At 41.4% G+C, this 21,310-nt stretch overlaps 1 protein-coding gene across 3 annotated transcripts in view; it reads right to left on the bottom strand.

Annotated features, from left to right (window-relative positions):
- TTC23L (tetratricopeptide repeat domain 23 like) overlaps positions 1 to 21,310 on the bottom strand; it is an 82,591-nt gene that overhangs the window by 17,894 nt on the left and 43,387 nt on the right. For all 3 annotated transcript variants that reach the window (XM_069220664.1, XM_069220675.1, XM_069220655.1), the window contains 4 exons: positions 17,573 to 17,750; positions 7,114 to 7,222; positions 4,350 to 4,477; positions 98 to 247 (listed from right to left, as the gene is read on the bottom strand). In XM_069220664.1, coding sequence (XP_069076765.1) covers positions 98 to 247; positions 4,350 to 4,477; positions 7,114 to 7,222; positions 17,573 to 17,750 — 565 coding nt within the window. The remainder of the gene's footprint in view (positions 1 to 97; positions 248 to 4,349; positions 4,478 to 7,113; positions 7,223 to 17,572; positions 17,751 to 21,310) is intronic.

The following is a 21,310-nucleotide window of genomic DNA, read 5'->3' as shown; positions in this document are numbered from 1 at the left end:
ACAGAATGAATGTTCAATGAGTAAGACCAAGGCCAGTCTCTTTAATTAAGTGGGTTGAAAGTCGTATATTGTTCAAAGAGTGATTCAACACACTTACCCTGCTCAGTAGCTGATGGGCCTTTTGCATTTTGCCCTCTGCCACACAGATTGCCCCCATAAGATTCAGCACTTCAGCCACTGTCTCACTGAACTCCCCAGAGGACTTCAACTGAGATCTGCATGTGCTATTCAGCAGCTTGTAAGCTTCCTAGGGAAAACGAGAAGCACAAAATATGAATATTTACATGTTGAAAATACTTTTAAATTGCACTTTTACGGCGCTTGGGAGGAAATCAAACAAGACATAGGTCTCCAACATGCTCCAGCAGCAAAACCACAAACAATAGATGTATGGAAAACCAGGTTTAACTGGTAGAAACATACAAATAATAATATTTTCAAAGGTAGCTATATACACATGTTAACGAGCTGATAACTGGATATGGAAGTCATTTTTTGAAGATCAACCACACCAAACAATATATATTTTAAAAATTGTGGATACATGTCACCTACAAAGAGGTGAACTAAACTCTCCAAGTAATGGGCAAGCAAGATCAAGACTACTAATGGGCTACGCATCTCACACAGCAGCAACATCATCAGCCTCGAGACATTAAAAATGCAAAAAGGCATTTCTTTACTTTTAACCCTCTTAGGATCTATCATTCTGTGGCCATGCAGGTCTGGCAAGCTACCTCACTCCTATTCTTCAAAAGCACCGAAACATTCGTTTTAAGCAACCCCCCCCCCGTGATGCCTGTATGAAGCTCTCTGTCCTCTGTACTCCTCCCCTCCACACTTCTCTACAACATTCAGGGCCTGCGCTCTGGGCCACCAGTGTCACTTTTTTTGATGCTCCGGGGCTTAGTGTGCCAGCCTATATTTAGAAGGCCATGCAAAGCCACGGTGCTTGTCTTTTCATGGCTTGTAAATATGGAGCCCTTTCATGCATAACACTATGTGAAGGGGGCGTTCCATGGGTATTGCTTGATGTGTTACCACACCACACCCATGGAACCTCAGAGGTGGCGCAGGAGTGACGTAGCGGGGAGAACAACTCTGCAGTTTTGGGAAAGAGCTCTGGCACTGGGCATCTGGTTAGCAGGAACCCAGTGTACTCTCAGTCAAAATCACATCAGATACCAGGCAAATAGTGAGGACTAACCATGCCAAAAAGGGTGCTTTCCTACAATGCCTCTATCTCAATTTGACACTGAATAGTGTTTTGTGAGGCTACAATAACCTGTCTTTCACATACATCGATGGTGCATTAAGCCAAGGTCACTCATATCAACTGTGGGTGGTAAAGCACATCTTCTATAGTTACACCAGTGTTGTCATTCATGCAACAGTCAGAGCAGCTAGCTTAGTGCTTTACAGATGTGGTTAAAAGATTCAGTGATGAATAGCTTGACCAATCAATTCATCAATACGAATCAATAATGCTAGAGGCTGTGCTGAAACAATTGTTTTTTGAGAGAGCTTAATAAACTGTTTTTCAATATTCTAGTTGAAATTTGTCTACAATAATAGTTTTTCAACGGAAAGCATTTGGCTTATTCTAAAATATTCACTTAGCTGTTCAGTGAAATTGTTCTTTATTTTGAGTGGTGGTGGATAAGGGAACGGTATTTTGGCCTTGAAAGTGATGTTCACATTGCAATGTAGAGATTTTCAAATGTGGAGAAGGTGCAGATGACCATATCCTCACGAGTGTCTGTGTAGAAACACTTATCGGCAATTCTGCCCGTCAGCAAAATGATGTAGTATTCTTGCATGACGTCAGTATCAACAGTTGGCTAAGAGTAGTCATTGGGGCTGGACTCAATAAGGCACTGCAAATTGAGACTTTGATACTTGATCAACTACGTGGATTATCTGATCAGCAATGATATCACCAATATATTATTACATCGCAGGGTGAGGCACAGAGCCCAGATAGCATGCAATGTGTATGTTCTTTTTTAGATTTGAACCATTAACCAGGCATTCTTTGTTTCGCGTATAACTGTTAAAATTGTTGTGTGATACAGACACATTGTTGAAGATATGGAAAATAAGCTTTAAGAAGTCGAATGGAAGATTGTGTGATTCCTAGCAGTGGATATTAACTTTAGATGTAGCAGTATTTTAATTGAGCATTAAATTATTTAAATTTAAAAAAACATTGGAAACTATATGAAAGCGCTTACTGCTGCTGTCACAGTGCTTATGTATTACGGACCCACATCACAATTTCATGTTCGGTCAAGGATCTTACTGATAGTAATCTTAACCATGGCTGAATTGGATTCCTACCCAGAATGTATGAGCCTAAATTAGTATTAAGATGGGAGATGATGAGATGAAGAATGGAATGAAGGAGTAATTAATTATATTTGGTGGTATGCAGAGGAAAGATAAAAAGTTGACAAGCATGCAACCTTATTGAAAACACCAACATTTCACCAATGTTGGGCATGGGTTGCTCGTCTACCTCGATTTTCCATTACAAATCCCTTGGTCAACATATAACCGCATCCATTATTATGCCAACTATTCAGTCATCTCAATAGATTTAGGCCCGTATCTATATTTTTTTAGCGCCGCATTTGCGTCATATTTTGACACAAAAGCGGCGAAAACTTACAAAATACAATTGTATGTTGTAAGTTTGTGCCGCTTTTGCGTCACAAAGCGGGGCAAATGCAGTGCTAAATAAATATAAATACGGGCTTTAGGCCCATATTTATACTTTTTTAGCGCCACCTTTGCATCATTTTTTTACGCAATAGCGGCGCAAACTTTCAAAATACAATTGTGTTTTGTAAGTTTGCGCCACTTTTGCATAAAAAAATGACGCAAATGCAGCGCAAAAAAAGGACTATTATGGGCCTTAGTTTCTTATTTGCCCAATTCAGCTATTCTCAAACACCAAAAGGAAGATTCATGACCTTGGAACCACTGGAAATGCTCCACTTCTCATAACTCGTGACTTTACCAGCATGCCACAGAATTAGACTCCTCAACTTTATCCATCCTGGTCTCCTTACTCACTTGAAAAGGTGTTAATCAGCCTTAATTCCATCTACCTGATATTTTCAGCCTACATGAATATTCCCTTCCAAACAAATATACATTTCCACAGACTGTGCACCCTTCAAATGTTTTTCATGAGCAATAATACTCTATAGCGGCTGTGGACGTACTTCCAAATGCACTTGTAGGTGCACTGGATAGAAACAACTTTCCTATCTCATTCTTCAATTAATGATTCTTTGATAGGTTTAGTGTAAGATAGCCCCAAATCCCCTAATAATGTCTTCCATACCCAGTCTATTAGCATCCCATACTCAGGATCCCAAACATTATTACCATATTCTGTGATTTTTTCTTCTACACATCACTAGGGGTTGGCACAGCAACACTCACATTTATTTTATTGGAATTACTGCAAAGATAGGCAAAATATCCCTTTCTCAATCAACAATGCCACAAAGCCATTGGTTTGTTTTAATTCTCCTCTTATATGACTTTCTCTTGTGTACTACCCATTGTATAGCAAGCATTTCTTGTCTGGCATAGATGCTCCTAGATCTGGCAATTCAAACTGTCCACTATTAACTGGTCTCACAAATGTTCATGATGAATGTCTGCAAACATGCAGAAGAAAAAAACCCTCAAATGAGTGACAATTATCAATAAGCTTCTATGCACCATGATCTCCGGATATTAATTTAGAGTTCTCCAATATAACCATCTCTGTAGATCCAAAGTGTTACTTGAACTATTTTAGCACTTTTGTGAAACAAGTCCTCACCTTGCCAGCTTCACCATGGTCTGGTTCAGATAATGCTCTAAATATATATAAACACTCCATTCCAAACCAATGAAAACAAATTAGTTTCTTTCATCACATCAGATTTTCCCAGTGTATCACAAGTTCTCCACTTGGCACTGGAAAAAGACAGGCAAGGGTGATTAATTTTGTGAAATTTGATAGATTAAAAATAGACATTGAGCACATGAATATTATTCTGCCTTTAACAGGCAGCCAACGGAGGGAACATTGTGCTTTAGGTACATGGTCCCTCTTTAGGAGTCCATGCACCACACATATATTAGCATTTAGACGCATGGTCTCTCATCAAGAGTCCATGCATCAGGCATTTACTAGCATTTTGCTGCTTTTGAAGATTATTTTTTAACACAACCTTCACAGAAGGGAAACGTGGAAATGTAAATAAACCAGATAAGGAAAATGAACATTCACTTACAGCAACCAAACCTCAATAAAGATATGTGAATAAGAGTTGGCTTAATCTTACCTGATTTCTTCCAATTTGCACAAGCCATTTGCTGTATTCCACCAAAGTACTGAGAGTTCGAGAATCATCAGGACCCAATGCTGTCTGATACGCATTCAGACTTTCGGCAAAGTACATTTCCGCAACATCTAAAATAAGGAATGGAAACAATGTCTTTCAGTAGTCCAATACAATTTCTCAACTTTGATATGTAAAATGAAATCTGAGTCTTTGTTCTCCCTCCCTCTATCCACCAATACCTTCATAGTTTTTTCAATTGCACAATACCTTCTTATAGGCCAAACCATTTTTATGGGCGAGCACAAAGTGCTCCGTCCATTCTGTAATCTCTCTTTGGGCTTGAAACCATGCCCATGCCACGTCAGTCACTTACATTGGTTTGTGGGCTTGCCTTTTAAAATCCGCTTGCTTTCATTTGTGAAAAGCATGCACACGTCATGCCTTTTCCATTGTTTAGCCCACCTACACAGCACCGGTAAAGTACCAAAAACATATGAGGCTCGATAATGAGGGCATGAACAGCAGTTCTGAAGAAACTGTTTCACTTGCCTTAGAAGAGACAGCTTGTACCAAGATGTTTTGTTTTTTGGCAATGTCTTATGGGGGAGGCATTCAGTGGCTTGGCATTTGGTGAAAGTTTGGGTTCAAAGACATCGTGGTTCATGTCATCGAGCCAGGTTTGTTCTATTTCTTTCTTGCAGGAATTCTGACCTGGGTGGGTTGAGCTTCAGGTAGGCACCGAGCATTCAGGTCTGGATCAAGTGCAAGCAGTGGCTGAGACCTTGGATGTCTGGAGCACAGAAGACCTCCAGGTAGAGTCAGCATATTAGTGAATCTTAAAGCTGTTTTTGGTGAGCAAATCACCGGAGGCTTCATGTAGATGTTGAAAATGACTGGAGATGGTATGGGACTGGGGGGACTGCACAGTTGAAGTGGATAGCTTATTGTTTGTGACCTGGAGGTTCCCATGTAAAAAAAATACTGCTGATTGGAAAGGTAGGAGGAGAACTTATTAGGGACATTGTCAGTGATTCCCATTGGAGATTTTCAGGGCATGGATGAAGTTTGGACTGTCGATCTAAGGCATTTAGTCCACTTTTTAGTGAAATTAATCGGGAAAACGCTCTGCTTTGCCACGATCTGTTACCAAGTTTCCTTGGAGGAGCTGAAGATGACCCTATTACTCCTATTTAGAGTAAGACTTCTCTAGCATACCATGAAAATATTGCAATTTTTCTTTAGTGACTGTTCACAACTACCTTTAAAACCTATGGAGGATTTCCTCAACATGCCTGAGAATGATCTACCTCGGCAGGCAGTACCTGAACATTTTGGTTTATTTAAAGGGTGCCCCTTAAGAACTGACTAGAAACCCCTCTGCTTTTTGGCACAATGTTTCATACAATTTTGCAGTAATTGTCACAATTTGAGCCATTTAGTGACACATTCTTAGAAGAAAACCATTGCTCTTCACACCCCAGTGCCCTTCTAGTTGGGTTTTGGGTTGCTTGGTTGTGCCATGAAAATTATGCTGCAATTTAGAGGTTTTAAAATGTGGGGCAAATTTCATGGTATAAAGGGTCTAAATGAGAGATTCTGAGGGCCTGTTCAGTGTTTCCGAGGAAAGTCTGGGGGTGCTTAAGAAAATGCTGCAGGTGTCGGGTATAGAACAGAACTGGAGGTCTATGAGTGCAAACTGCTTGGTCTCCAGTAGTTATCCGAGAGGACTGAGGGCCAATTATGTTTCTCTGAGCCTCTCTGAGGGCAGAACCGCAGTGATTAAGGACTAGCTCGGTGTCTGAAGGCTGGCTGAGAGCTTCTGCTGGTCAGATGATTTTGTAATAAAGCACAACATGGCAGTATGTAAATTAGCCTTTAAATTCTACTATATTTTGACCAATGAAATATGTCTAAAATTTGCAGTTGCCATAAAAGTTTCCCCCGAATCCGCCCAACTGATTAATAGCACCAGTACCTTATGTAAAATATACCACTTCTGTCACTCCATCCCTATTCTGACAACGCTGGCTAGACCACTGATTCCAAGAGGGATACTTTGGACTTGTGCTAAAGTCTTTATATCATCTAAATCCATATGTGGGCATTGTCCATTCGAATTTCCTAGCATTGACCTCAAACAAGCCTCTCAACTCCTAATCCAAATTATCTGACTTTCAACCATCTTGAATCTGGACCAGAACCTAAACTGCACTACGATGTCAACTCTAGAAATCTCTTCGGAATAACGTGGGAATGGCTGAAATCTTACAAGTATTTGGAGGGATCTGTGTACTAGCTTCTCTCTTCGATGCCCACTCCATCTCTTGGCCCAGCACAGACTATAAAAAAACGATTTGCTCAAATGCCCATTGGGCAAGAGAAATACACTGCCAAGAGAATGGAGTCATTTTACATGCATACGAGCATCACAAAGGTGCCCCAGTCAAGGTGTTTGTGAATTCCATGAAAGCATCTTAAAGATGCTCCAATCCCCACCAAAAATTGCTTCAGCGAAAGACTTTGTAAAGTAGGTATAAGGTGTCTGGTGGAAATCTAGGATGCTCATGATCCACAGACATAGCAGTGCTTCAGGGCGCAGAGGTTCTACAGGTGACTTCGAGGTACACTGCGGCACTTTAAACATGTCCTCACAAGCACAACATAAATTGTGTGTCTGAGACAAGGATTTAGAGCCACACAACATCTGATGTTTCCAAGTACCTTTGTCTGTGAGCAAACGTCATGGTTCAACATCCATACATACCTGCAGATTGGAAGTTTCCAGAAATGGCGTATGCTTTTGCTAGCACTAACGCTGTCTCAGCTGCTTCAACGCTGCCTTTATTGTGGAGTGCTTTGGAAATTGAATGTGCCTAGGGTGAAACAAAGGGTTAAAATTACAGTCACAAAAACCAGTGCTTGGGTATAGACACACTCATAAAATGTCATTCACAAACAGAAGACCTTAATTTCACTGCACAATAATTACTGTCAAATATATTTTGCAAATATTTTTGGTACCATTAGTAAAAGACTATATAAAAGTAATATAACCCAAGCATACATGACACAAACATCAAAGGGCATATTTACATGCCCCTTGTGCCGCCATAGCGCCACCATAGCACTATTTTTTTAATGCTTAGGTGGTGCTAAGTTGGCCTTTTCCCTACACCAGATTTACATAGTGGTGCAATGCATGCATTGCACCACTGTGCAACTCCTTGCACCACATTATGCCTGCACCAGGCATAATGTATGGAAGGGGGCATATGCACGCAGGGAGGCTAAAAAAATGGCGCAATTACATTTACTAGATTTCACTGTGCCATTTTTTCCATCATTTTTAACACACGCTCAAGGCAGTCGTTAAAATGACGCATCCATTAAAATCAATGGGCTTTGCTGCACTAGCGCCAAAACGTTTGACGCTCCTGCAGCAAAGGGCCACAACAGCGTCAAAACTTCTGACGCTTTTATGGTAACGACTAACATGGTGTGCCGTATTGTAAATACAGCGCAACCATGGTGTCGTTAGGTAAGGCAAGGGTGACACAGGAGAAGTGGCGCATCGGAACCCATGTGCCATTTTCTCAGAAATATGCCCCTAAATATAGACAGCTCCAAAGCAAAACAAGAAATAATCTAAGTTTATTTAACTGACAAACTTTTGATCTGAAGTAAGAAGTGATTGCAGAATCTGAATTAATCTGCACTATTTTTGTGAGTCACGTGCCCCCTGGGTGCAGACAACAACTACCAGAATTCAAGAAGTCTTGGGACTAGATGAGATAAGACACCTAGCATTTTGGAAGAAAATGAAGGCCCTTTCTGTCCAGTCCATTGAAGGGGTTTAGTTAGACGGCCAGCAGACAGTTTGGCGGTAGATAACAGATCTAAAATTACCTACTCTTCACAGTCATCCATGGTTCACCAGTAACAGAGGGAAAAAGGAAATACGCAAATCACATTCAGACATTCCTGCACAACAGCATCGTTGCAAGAAGGCTCTATTATGTGACTCCTTTAGTCAGTCCTGGGATTTTGGGTCATGATGGGCCTTTTTAGCCTTAAATGTAAAAGCCCCAGATATCGTAGGAACATCGTGCAGAAGCTAAACTGCATAGTTGAAAACAGTAATTGGCATTCTTATATTGACAAAAGGATTTGGTATATCAGTTCATTAAGGAGCTCTCATAAATCGAAACTGAAACTGGGCAAATGATGTAAGTGCCAAGAAGACGTATAAGCATGCTGAAGGAGCTGATAAGCAAGGCAAAGATGTTAGTGCACCGCTCCAGGTCCTGTCAAACAAAAAGCAAACATTCACTGGGACAGAAGGTAATATGTGGCTGTTTACACAGCAGAAGTACTGGGGAGTTGGCCGCACAAGTGATGCTCGTGTCCTTGTAGAATATTTTAGGCTTTTAAATTTAATGAACCAGTTTCTTGTTCACAAAGTTACACACAAGGACTAAAAACTCAGAAAGAAAGAAAGAAACTGAAAGTGAGAGAACAATACCTCTTTCTACAAGGATAGGATAGTGTGTTCTCGCATTGTACATCTGCATGTATAGGTATTTCTAGAGTGCATATCTGTCTAGAGTGACTTGAAACACTAAACATGGGTGGGAGCCCCGATTTATGATTTAGGATCATCAGCAGTGAAGCAGGGTCTCAGAGGGTGGTGAAATCTATTGAGTGGAGATACAGTTGTCACTGAATTGATGGGTCTTCAGGTCTGACTTGCAGAAGGAGTAGTTCAGATGGGGGTATATTTTGCTCCACATAATGTAAATATAAATGAAGAAGGCTTGTGATTTTCTATTTTTTGTGGTATTTCAGTCTAGCGAGGCTGTAGTTTTTGGTGTATTTCTCTTGGTCTCCCTTTAACCACTTGTCCTGTCGTTGTTGACATTTGATATGCCTCTAATTTGGGGGGAGCTTGTGATAAAATTAAAGATGTGTACACCACTTCATTTGCAGGGCCGTAGCCACCGGGCTAAGGGGAAGGGAGGGGGGGACAGAAGGGTCCGAGGACCCCCATAAAAATGCCCCTGACCCATCTAAATGCAAATGCCAGAGATTGCTTTTAGAACGAAAGCTTGCTCTGCAGTGCTGATGGGCTGGAGAGGTCCTCACACGGGCAGCAATTCTATGTCAGGACCAGAGGCTCCGATTATGCTTCTCTTTCTATGCTTTATTTTTTCACAGCAGCCAATAAAAAACCTTTAATATAAAAAACTTCATTTCCCATGACCTATTGATCACATGACCAACCATAGAGTATCCACTATAAAACCCCAAGTCCTGAACTCTCGTCCTCTTTCTTTGCTGCTCGGCAGCCAGTTAAGTCGTCTCTACTTTTTACCTTTGATTGAATAAGCGTTTCAGCGCGCGCCTTGGTGTTTTGCAATTAGACATTGGAGCGTGTGCCGCTTGTTATTGTTCCGGCTGTGTAACGCTGGTATTTGCATTTTTCCTTTCAGGTATTTGTGAGCGCTACGGCCTCCTTAGGGCGCGAGTCTCTCGCGGACCTATCATACTGTGGAGCGGGAGTGGGGCCGGTCGCGGCCGCCATCTTGGATGGCCGCGACCTTTACTGTCTAGTCTAGTCTTTTCAGTTTACCGCGGCGGGAGACTGGGGAGAGCGTTAGCGGTGCGCTTCACCGCTCGTGTGTCTCTTTGTTCTCCAGTTTGACATTTGCTCCCTAGGCAGTTTGTTGTAGTGGCTCCTGACGCCCTGGTGCTTTCTTGTGGGCCAGGGTAGTAAAATTCTGAATAGGCTCTGCCTAGAGTGTTTGGCAGGCGTCTCCCTCCTCTCTTTAACAATTATCTCGCCTGCAGGGGCCACACTCCCCCTTTACTTATAGCTTTGCTATACATATATATATTTTAAATATACAACTTATTTACAGTGTGAGGTCCTTGCCTTCAGAAACAAGCACTATGGAGCAGTATGACCCTTATGAGGCACAACGTGAGACCCAAGACCTGGGTCCTTCTTTTGAACACAGCCTCGTCGAGGCTCGTGATTCTAGCGTCCAATATTCAGTCAATAAAGCGTTGGCGAAGGCTTTAGGACCCTTGACTTCGCACCTGAAAGGTTTTGCGCACCAGCATGGCCGGCTCCCTTCCCTGCCATTCTCAGAAGCAACCTTGCAAAATTCTAATCCTGGTGGCAAAGCTAAAGGGAAGTCCCAGGGCAAACGCTGGCACTCTGATGCCTTTGAACAGTTTTCAGCTTCCGTCCTGGCGGACCATGGCTATAGTTATTCTTCACAAGCGTCTACTTCCAATGATAATTCTAAATATCCAGACGCTTTGGGTTCGGATTCCTCATCCCAGGATTCGTCCGACAGCGACCAGGTTGATATTCCGGGTCCCAGTAAGAAAAGGCGACAGGACCGCGGATCCGATCTCGGCCCAAATCCACCTAAAGTACTCACCTTTGATCCCACGGAGATCACTCTGAATGCCCATGCCCAGATCTTGCTGGAAAGGTATCAGACACTCCGGAGGTGGATCCCATATGGTCACATTTCTGAAGAAGTGGGCCAAGGACTACTGTTAAGGTTTTACAAAGTTAAAGTGTTTAATATATTCCCGCCCATTATGATATTTATATAGTTAGTTCTTTTGGGGAATAGTTTTTACAGTTTTTTCTTTATTCCTAGGAAATGACAAGAAACAATCTTGAAGCTCGCTGGTTCGTCATCTGTGAGTCGTTTTCCTTTGAGATCTTCAGTTGGAGTTGTGGTTTCAGGATCTTCTAAGAAACTGGATGGTCTGTTTAGACTTGTGTTCAGTTGTTCATGCAAGGACTGTTTTCTGCAAGTTCCAGGTTGAGACTTTGTTTATTTTGTTGCAAAGAAAGAGGACGAGAGTTCAGGACTTTGGGGTTTTATAGTGGATACTCTATGGTTGGTCATGTGATCGATAGGTCATGGGAAATTAAGTTTTTTATATTAAAGGTTTTTCATTGGCTGCTGTGAAAAAATAAAGCATAGAAAGAGAAGCATAATCCTCGCCTCCGTGTCCTTAATAGAATTGAAAATTCTTGACATGAAAGCTAGAAAATGTTTGATCCTAATAAAGAAAATCATGACAAGGGGCCCATCGAGGTTGAAACAAGTGTACATTTTGCCCTCACATTCTTCAGTCCTCCTTCTTTCCCATGTTTTTGATGGTACCTAATACAAATCCTTGGCAATTGTAACAGAAATCAGGATCTATTTAACATAATAGGTCACATCAAAGTGTGAGATATCTTAGTTGGACATTGAGTTAGACTGTGGCTTAGAAGAAAGACTGCTATGGATGGAGTTGGTTCTAGCCACTAGCAAAACCAGCATGTCACATCTAAACTGAAAAGTTTGCAAGATCCATCCATTGGTAATGGGATCAAAACATTGATTCCCTTCTATTTATGAAGCGCCATACACTGATTATTTTGAAAAACTTTCATTAACATATATTTGATTGTCTACTAAAAACAATGAATAACGCACTATGAAAACATGGAAAAAAATCCAGACAAAAATTAAGTGAATGAAGGTTAGGTAGTTCTAAACCCCAAGTCACTGAAATTCCTCAAACATAACTTCCTCCAGTGCACTGCTCATGACACCATGACTGACATCACTGATGCAGCAACGCGTTACATTATCTGGAGATGAATACACTTACACGGTAAATCCAGTTGCAACACTGTAGTAATGCTGACAACCTCGAGATGACCTTGCAGAGAATACATACACCAGCAAAGCCTACAACAGTAAGCTGAATCAGTTCATCTGCAATTCAAATATATTCTTGATGTTTCACTACAGAAATATATCTAAATGTAGTTGTAAGGATGCAGTACCGCTGTTAAAACCTGGTTTCCTCACAAACAGCACATGGACATGGAAAGTGTTTGCAGTTACACTTCCTAGCAGTACACAATGGCATGATATTATTACTGTAGTAATTCCACATTCCTTTTGAAATGGTGTGTGCTCATAGTTCCATTCTCTCATTGGAAGTATGTGGAATGTTATGTTTAGGATTATGAGCAGATGGTTGGTTGGCCTGGAGCAGATTGGCCGCTCTGGGGGTCTGAGGAATAAATCTTTAATAATTCTGCTTATGAAGTGTGCAGCACATTTGTTTGGACAGAAGTGTATCACAACATATTATGGTGGCTGCCATGCCACAGTCATCTACCTGCTCTTGCGGAGAGTATGAACAGAATTATTGTGCTGAATTTTCTCTCAAAATTCCTGCATTTCTTCACAGGTGTGACACAGTTGCAAAAGTTAAATTATTTTTTTCCTCACTGAGTCATCAAACTTTAATATTTATTATATGTTAGGCGAGATACATACTACTGTTAACATATTGGTGGCTTTACTATAAACACACAGATGTGTAAAATAAATAATTCGTGGCATCAGCCGGGATCATTGGTGATGTCATTAGGAAAGTTAACATTAAAGTAATTTGTGATTTTAGAGTAAGGGTAGTGTATGGGGCTCTGTCGGGGGGGATTTCAAAGTTTTTCAGTTTAGCAGGTAACCATAACGTCTCAACTGAAAGTTTTTCTGGGAAAAGTTCATTCATTAGATTTGGCCTTCAGGTGCAGAGTTACCTAAGACAATCAAGTGACAACACAGGACCCACATGAATGTCACTGCGTTATCTCAAAGGACCTTAACAAAAGGCATCATGCCTATTCCCCCTTGCAAGGCGTACTTGGGCAGTGAGCTTGTGCACACCCACAAACGTGTTTATGAGGACTCACTCCTGTCGCACATTTGTCCACTCTAGAAATGGTCATAAATTTACACCACACATGGGCTTGAGTAAATAAATTCATTTCAGCGTCGGAAGAGGAACAGAACACACTCAGACCTGGTCGGACGTACTGGTAGAAAATGTTTTCCATCTCGGAATTTTTTTTTTTTTTTAAATGCAATTGTACGTCAATGTCATCTTTTTCTAACGAGGAATTGTATTGCTTGTTAAAGTCCATATTGGAAAATGGCTATGACTAAACAAGCATTTGCAATGCAATGGGTCTCGCATTTGCTCGAGTTAGAGCTATTAGCGTTGTAAATTCAACAGGACTTTTTTGCCTCTTAAATTGAAAAAATGAAAAGTAAAAAGGTTGACATAAGCAAGTCGATTCAAAGCACCACAGCCGCCTTGAGCATGAGCTCAAAGGAGAGACACAAATGGAAAAGGAAGTTTGCTTGCAGTGAAACGTATCGGCAGTTGTGCAATTATCCATGTAACAGGGGCAGTCTGCAAGGCGGCAGCAAAACCACCCCAAGGAGTGACAAATGTAAAGCATTTACCAATGATAAAGGAGTTTTGAAAGGCAAGCCTACGAACAAGTGAAGGTGATGGGCATGTGGTGGGTGTGGTTAAAAGCCCACAATACTTACAAGCGGTCAAAGTGCTTGTGCTCGACCTGAACACTGTAACTGCACAGCTGTATCATGTCACATCTCTATATCAACACTACAGCTAAACGTATACATCGACCACAGCACAAGTGAAAATTTGCATCTGCAACAGTTCAAATTATCAACCAGCACATTAGAACTGGATAATTGCAACAGCACTAAAATTGTACAGCTGCTGCTGCATCTACAGCACTTTAAGTGAACAACTACAACACTAGAGTTGCATAATTCAACAACACTATAACTGTACATCTGCTGTTGACCAACAAAAAAAACTACAGTTGCACAATGCTAAAAGTACACAGTTCACAACTTTACAGCTGTACATTAACAAGATTACCAGTGCACAGCTGTGCATCTACAACACTTCTGCAACTGCACAATTACAACAGCTACCTGACTCCAGCTTCAAAATTCTGCAACTACACAAATCTACTCAGCAGTACAACTATACATCTGCATAGTTATCTGTAAAACTGCACAGCTACAATATTGCAACTGCCTAACTAGTGCACTACAGTTGTGCACATATATTAGAGGTGCACAGTTTAAAAACTCTGTACAGTCACAACCACAGCAGTTCTAGCACAGAACTTAACTGCATAACAACAGAAGCGGTTCCGTTGAAACAAAACCACCACAACTAGCTACCACTGAAGCTGCACAAATTTGCAATTACTACAAGGAAAACTATTCTATGGCTTATCTGAAACACTTTACAGGTGCAACAGTGCCCATCTGCAGCATTGCAATTCTACAACTGCACAACTAGAGCTGTGCATCTGTGCAGTGGTATAAATGCACATAGCTAAACTGCACATCTGAAATGAGAACTGCACATCATGAAAAACACTTACAACTCTGAACTCCATCTCAAGACCAGCTCTCAAAATATTGCCTCACTACAGCCACATAGCTGCAACCCTACAACTAATTTGCACACTTTACATCATCTATGCAACTGCAACTCAACAGCAGCACGTCCTCAGAAAACCTGCAGATGCCCAATTCAGTAGCATCACAGTTATGAATCGAAAGTGGCAAGAAACGTCCAGAAATGCATGCTTACAGGACTACTACTGAACAGCCCCATGAACACTGCTACACTACAACTGCTCATACACTACAAATCTGCAACCAGGCAAAGTAGCAATCACACAGATCTCCAACAGCACTACCGCTACAAATCTACAACAATTCTGCAACTGCACATTTACGACTCTGCATCTGTAGAAACAGCATGTTTTGAGCTTCCCAACACGGGCGCACACCTCTAGTAGTAGTACGACAGCAACACTACATGAAGACAGCTTTACCACTGCTTCTGCACAATTCTTTATCTGCACAGTTCAACAATTGTATGTCTGAAACACTTCTTCTCTAAAACTGAATCTTATACTGGCACAACTCTACACCTGTGCAACTATATATGTAGCTTTAAAGGACTACAACGAGACTGGAACACCAGCTGTCTTATCACATCAAAAGTCCTGCTGCCATGGGTCAAGTGCAACCTTGCCATTGTGAGTAAAACACCAAGATCAAAACACTACACCAACGTGTGTTCTAATTCTCAGAGAGATTGAATCCCTGGCGTCCTACCTTCTTTTTAGTTCAGACACACCACACTAGGGTGTGTCACTGTTAAAAAAAAAGAGTAAATGTACTGAACTTATCAGTAGTAGTTAAAAAAAAAAAAAAAGGATAATTCAATGTAAAAGTCCGTTTATTGGTACAATGTACATGCCTGGCGTTACCAGGACATGTAATCCCGACCCCGAGTGCCTGTACACTACAGAGTTTGCTAGGCTCGGTTTTAGATCCTTAGGAGAGGCGGGTGGTGTATAGAATGCAGGCGACGCTGCTTTGGTGTATTTTTATTTGAGTAGTACGTCAGAGTTACAGAGGATATACATTCCACTCTTGGAAACGATTGTACAAAATGTTCTAGTTTCATCCTGTACCAATTTACCAAGATTCCCACGTCAAACAGTGTGATCATGATAATAGCTGCCCCTCGCATTTTTTATTGTCCATTTCTTTTAGGCTTTGTCTGTGAGTGGAATTGTATGTATTGCATCCTCGTGAATTCAGCACCGCAAAGTTTGCTTGGGAGTTTCTACGTGTGTAGGATTGCTTTATAATCTGTGCATTCATATCTAGCAAATTGTATTTAGGCTAGAAAACAATTAGTTTAAATTTACTGAAATGAAAATCTTGCCCAAGTAAAATAATCTCATAGGAATTTCCCTTGTCCATTCATTTTCGATGGCGCTTCATGCTTCCCGATCCACTTCAGCGGCCGTTTGTAAAACCCTTTAAGATCTCTCGATCGAAGAGCGGACCTTAAACTCGCTTTTTGTTTAACGTGCTGATTGCTCACACAGTTGAGTGCGTTTTTTGTATCCCGTGTGTCAGAGGACTCCCAGGACTGGAGTAAACATTTTAGGTTTTGGTATATCATTTTTATTATCGTTCGAAGATATTGTTCTTGCTATTTATTCCTTTGTGTATTATGCTTTTTAAGACCGCATGTAGCCAGATTTGTCAAATCAATCAGTGTACCGTGTTCTGTTTTTTGTGGTAAATGTCTTACAATTTTTTATGAGTCTGCCGATATTTTCAGTTCTATAAATGTCTTACAATTTTTTATGAGTCTGCCAATATTCTCAGTTCCACAACGGACAAGCAGAACAGAATGGAAACGATATTTCAAAAGATGTTTGTTAGAAAGATACAAAATCTGTTCTGCTTTCTAGTTTAGTTGTACCATTGATTGCCATAAATAATACAAGCATTTACAATGCAAGGGGTCTCGCGTTTGCTCATGTTAGAGCTGATCGCGTTGTAAACTCTTAACCCGACTTTTCACCTATCGGGCAAAGTGCATTTATATACATAACCCGAAAAAGTGGAATCAAGTATGTAAAGCGCTCGACTTCTGCCAAGCGAGATCGCGCTCGTAAATTAGAGAAGAAAAAGTCCATGAGCCCGATGGAAAACAGCGAGCCTCGCATGTTTTCTGTACTTGGTCGCTGCGCTCGAGGAGGGCTAGCCACCGGAAAAGGCATGACGTATGCGTGCCTTCGACTAATGAAAGCAAGCAGATTTTATTAGGGAAGCCCACGAACCAATAAAAAACACTGACGTGAAGTTGACAGGGCTCCGAGCCCTTTTCTAAATACAAAAGAGTCTCGCTGCGATACGCATGCGCGAGCGCATGCAACGCAGGCTCGACCCTAAAAAGTCACACAGCTTTTCAAGGAGTGCGCGTGGAATCCTGTGACTCGATCAGCTTTCCAGGTGTAATACTGAAACGTTTGTGAACTGGAACAAATGTTAGACATTCACGTGGGAATGTACATTTCCACGTCTACTTTTATCTTTCTAACCATTGCCTAAGCAGTTTTCGATTCTAAGAACAAAGCGCTTAATTACATTTTACCTGAATTGTATACTTTAAACATTGCTTATCAGGATGCATGCTTTTTTGTTTTCATATTTATATTGGTTTCACCATAATTTAGCTGCCACTTGTTATGAGTATACTACAGTTTATAAGAATTCAAATGAATTATAAATAAAATTGAAATATGTATATATCTAATATTGCTTACAATAAAATAAATGCAATTTCATTGAATTACACTGATATAGCCAGCTGCTCATAAACACAAGAACTTTGTAATACTCATTTATTTGCAAAGCTTTCAGTGACTGTTTATCACAAAAGCAACCATCAAAAGAGCTAGACAGTTCTCTTAAGCTTACCTGCAGTAGGTGCTCAATGGCACGGTCATGCCTGCTCCTCAGCTGCTCCACTTTAGCCATCTCCTGATAAATGCTTATTAGCTGAGGCACTCGATCTCCTTCAGTCATATTCACAATATCAATGGCATTCGCAAAATATCCGGCAGCCAAGCTCAGTTTGTTCTGGAGCGCACATGCCCTAAGAGAAAGAGAAAACCCTGTTTGTAGCAGAGTACTGCTATGTCAGGCACCCTCCTAGCCCTCATCTAACAGCATACCAAATCTTCACAGACATGCTCTCAGAGAGTCAGTTTTCTTTGGAGAAAGGAGTCATAAAATGTCATGTCTGAATATTTTGAGACAATTTGCTGTTATTAAAAATCTTTGGATACTCTTAATATCTTGGCAGTAAATTGACGCACAAACATTCCATCCTGGCCTCTACTAGACTGTATCATATTGTCTTTCATTTTCACTATGAGCCAAAAAACAACACAGTGTAGACAGCCTGTCTCTCAGGAAGGACTCGGGAGGGAGAATCTGACAATATACATTTTAAGAATACTTGTTAGGTTTCGTACCTTGACGTTAGGATTAAACAATCTACTGTACGTTTTCAAATTAATATCTCCAATAATTTATGGATGTATCTGTCTTTTTCTGGCCTTTGAAATCCTGAATTATCGAATTGCAATTGCTTAGTTGCCAAAATATTACATATTTTCTTCCAGCCACTGTTGAAAAAGCCACTTACATTTTTACATACAAAAATAAGAGAGGGTGGACTTCACACAGAATCCCATTTTCAACATTTAGAAGTATCTAGTAGCCTAGCATAGTACATTTTATGTTATAGTCATAAAGGTCCATGTTTAAGAAATATATGAGTTTGAGATTCTCCAGCTATTGATATTACTAACATGTTGGCCATGTAGCAGAGCAATGCAGGTCATCCAAAGGGAGCACATAACTGACTTGCCTCTTAGTTCACTATTGGCATTGTCAGGGTGGGTGGGTGGAAGCATGAACGTTTCAAAATTCATGTTTGAAAACTATTCCTTAAACAAAATACTTGCAGAAGTTTTTGTACAGCGCACATCCTGAAGGCATGTATTTCAAGATCATATTATAGGTAATGATAAAGAACAAGCATTGGCAAAGTCAATAGGTTTCACTAATGCGACATCTAATGTGTTTGTCAATGCTTTTTGTACATGTTGCAGATGATTTTAATAAAGATGTGAAGAAACAGAAAAAGCTGCTGACTTGGGGAACTGGGTGCCAGTCTTGGCGCAGGCTCAATATCCTGTGATCCTGGCCAAATCAAGTAATCTCCCCAGTGCTATAAAAAAGCTTCTTTGTGACTTATAACTGATGCTCTTATAAAGCACTGAAATGCTGTATCAAACTTGTAAGTGTTTTTTTTTTTTTATAAAAGCTGCACATACTGTGAAAAAAGATGATCCACACACTTAAGGTGTGCCAGTTTCCTAGGTGAGAAGAAGAGGAAGCCTGCGAGGGAGGAAGCCTGAGAGGGGTTAGAGGAAGGGTCAGGAATTGCGAGGGCAGCGGTGGAGGTGGTGCGACAGAGAGCACTGGAACGGCAGACGGTCACTAGGGGGCAGAGAGATATCATCATAGCTGGTTCCGAGCTGCGGGAAGTAGAAAAATATAGCAACAATTGATATTCAGTGGGTTTCCTAGACATTTTGGCCCCTGTGCCACTGCACCTGCTGCACCATTCAAATCATGACCCTAGTGCCTGCTTGTGACAGCTTGTTTAGTAGTAAACTATAGCAATAATTGGTGTTCAGTGGGTTTCCTAGACCTTTTGGCCCCTGTACCACTGCACCTGCAGTACCATTCACATCACAACACTAGTGCCTGCAAAGTAATTGCACTTGTAACTGCTTGTTTACTAGTAAAATATAGCAATAATCGGTGTTCAGTGGGCTTCCTGGAGCTTTTGGCCTCAGTGCACTACACCTGCTGCACCACTCAAATTGCAGCCTTAGTATCTACAGGGTATTTGAATTTGTGACTTCTGATTTAGTAATGACATATAGCAATAACCGGTGTTCAGTGGGCTTCCTAGAGCATTTGTCCCCCAGGCCACTGCACCTGCTGCACCATTCAAATCATGGCCTTAGTGCCTTCAAGGTAATCACATTTGTGACTGCTTGTTTAGTAGTAAAATATAGTGTTGGACCTGACCCTTTTTGCAGGGTCAGCCCCAAAATGTTTGCCTCCTTCCTCTATTTTTTCTGACCCGTTTTTGTTGGCTTTAGGGCCCTGGGCAATTTACTACTGCTAACCAGTGCTAAAGTGCATATGCTCTCTGTATAAATTGTATTGTTGATTGGTTTATCCATGATCAGCATATTTGATTTACTAGTAAGTCAAGAGTAAAGTACACTGGAAGTGCCCAGGGCCTGTAAATAAAATGCTACTAGCGGGCCTGCAGCACTGATTGTGCCAACCACATGAGTAGCCATGTAAACATGGCTCAGACTTGCCACTGCAGTGTCTGTGTGTCCAGTTTTAAACTGCCAAAATTCGACCTGGCAAGTGTACCCATTTGCCAGGCCCAATCCTTCCCTTTTTAATACACGTAAGGCACTAAGGTAGGCCCTAGGTAGCGCTATGGGCAGGTTGCAGTGTATGTTAAAGGTAGGACATGTACTAGTGTGCTTTTACATGTCCTGACAGAGAATTACTGCCAAATTCATTTTTCACTGTTGCAAGGCCTATCTCTCTCATAGGTTAATATGGGGGCTGCCTTTTAATAACTTTTAAGCGCAGTTTCCCTTTGGAAGCAGATAGAGATGTGGAGTTTGGAGCCTCTGAACTCACAATTCAAAAATACATCTTTTGGTACAGTTTTTTGTTTAAATTGTCAGTTTAAAAATGCAGCTTTTAGAAAGTGGCCATTTTCTTGCTTAAACCATTCTGTGACTTTGCCTGTTTGTATATTCCCTGTCTGGGTCAAACTGACAGTTGGGCTGTTTTTGAATCTCCACTAGACAGTGAAACAAAGGGAGCTGGGGTGTAGCTTGCATATCCTGAGGGGCCATCTGGGCTAGAGTGGAGGGAGAAGATGGTACTTACACCTGAAAGGGCTGTGCCTGCCCTCACACAATGCAGTCTTCAACCCCCTGGTGTGAGTCTGGAGCCAGCCCTGGGCAAGGCAGGATCTTGTGAGCAACAGAGACTTTCCTTTGAAGTTTGCCAACTTCAAAGGCAGAAAGGGGTATACGTAGTGGACCCAAACCCCCAGATTTTTAGATGACTTCTGGACTCAGGAGGACCCTCTTCCAAGGAGAAGAGCTGAAGGAGGAATACTGCCCCTTTGCCTCTAACTGTGCTTCGCTGGGTTGGCCTGCAGTTGCTGCTTCTGCCTGAAAGAGGACAAAGACTGGACTTTGTGGTATATCCCTGCTTGTGAAGTTCCTCCTGTTTTAAAGTCTCAGGTATATCAAAGACTTCCTCTGCCAGCACCTAGACTCTCTGCTGAGACTTCTTCCCTGCCAAGTGGTGCCCTATCCAGACACAGGGCCCTTGAAAGGTGAAGCTGGTGGAACAAAGACTGAAATCCACACACAGGAGTCGTGTGGGGAAAATTTAAATGCACCACCTGCAACGCGGCTGTAAAAAAGACACTCCACCTGCATCACGGCTGAAAAAGCAATGCACCACCTGCATTGCCGCTGGGAAATCGACAAATCACCTGCATCGCGGCTGCTGAAAACAATGCAAACC

The sequence above is a fragment of the Pleurodeles waltl genome, chromosome 1_1 (genome assembly GCF_031143425.1).
Source record: "Pleurodeles waltl isolate 20211129_DDA chromosome 1_1, aPleWal1.hap1.20221129, whole genome shotgun sequence".
NCBI classification, from domain to species: domain Eukaryota; kingdom Metazoa; phylum Chordata; class Amphibia; order Caudata; family Salamandridae; genus Pleurodeles; species Pleurodeles waltl.
Note: the sequence above shows the minus strand (reverse complement) of the source record. Positions and strands in the feature narration are given on the sequence as shown.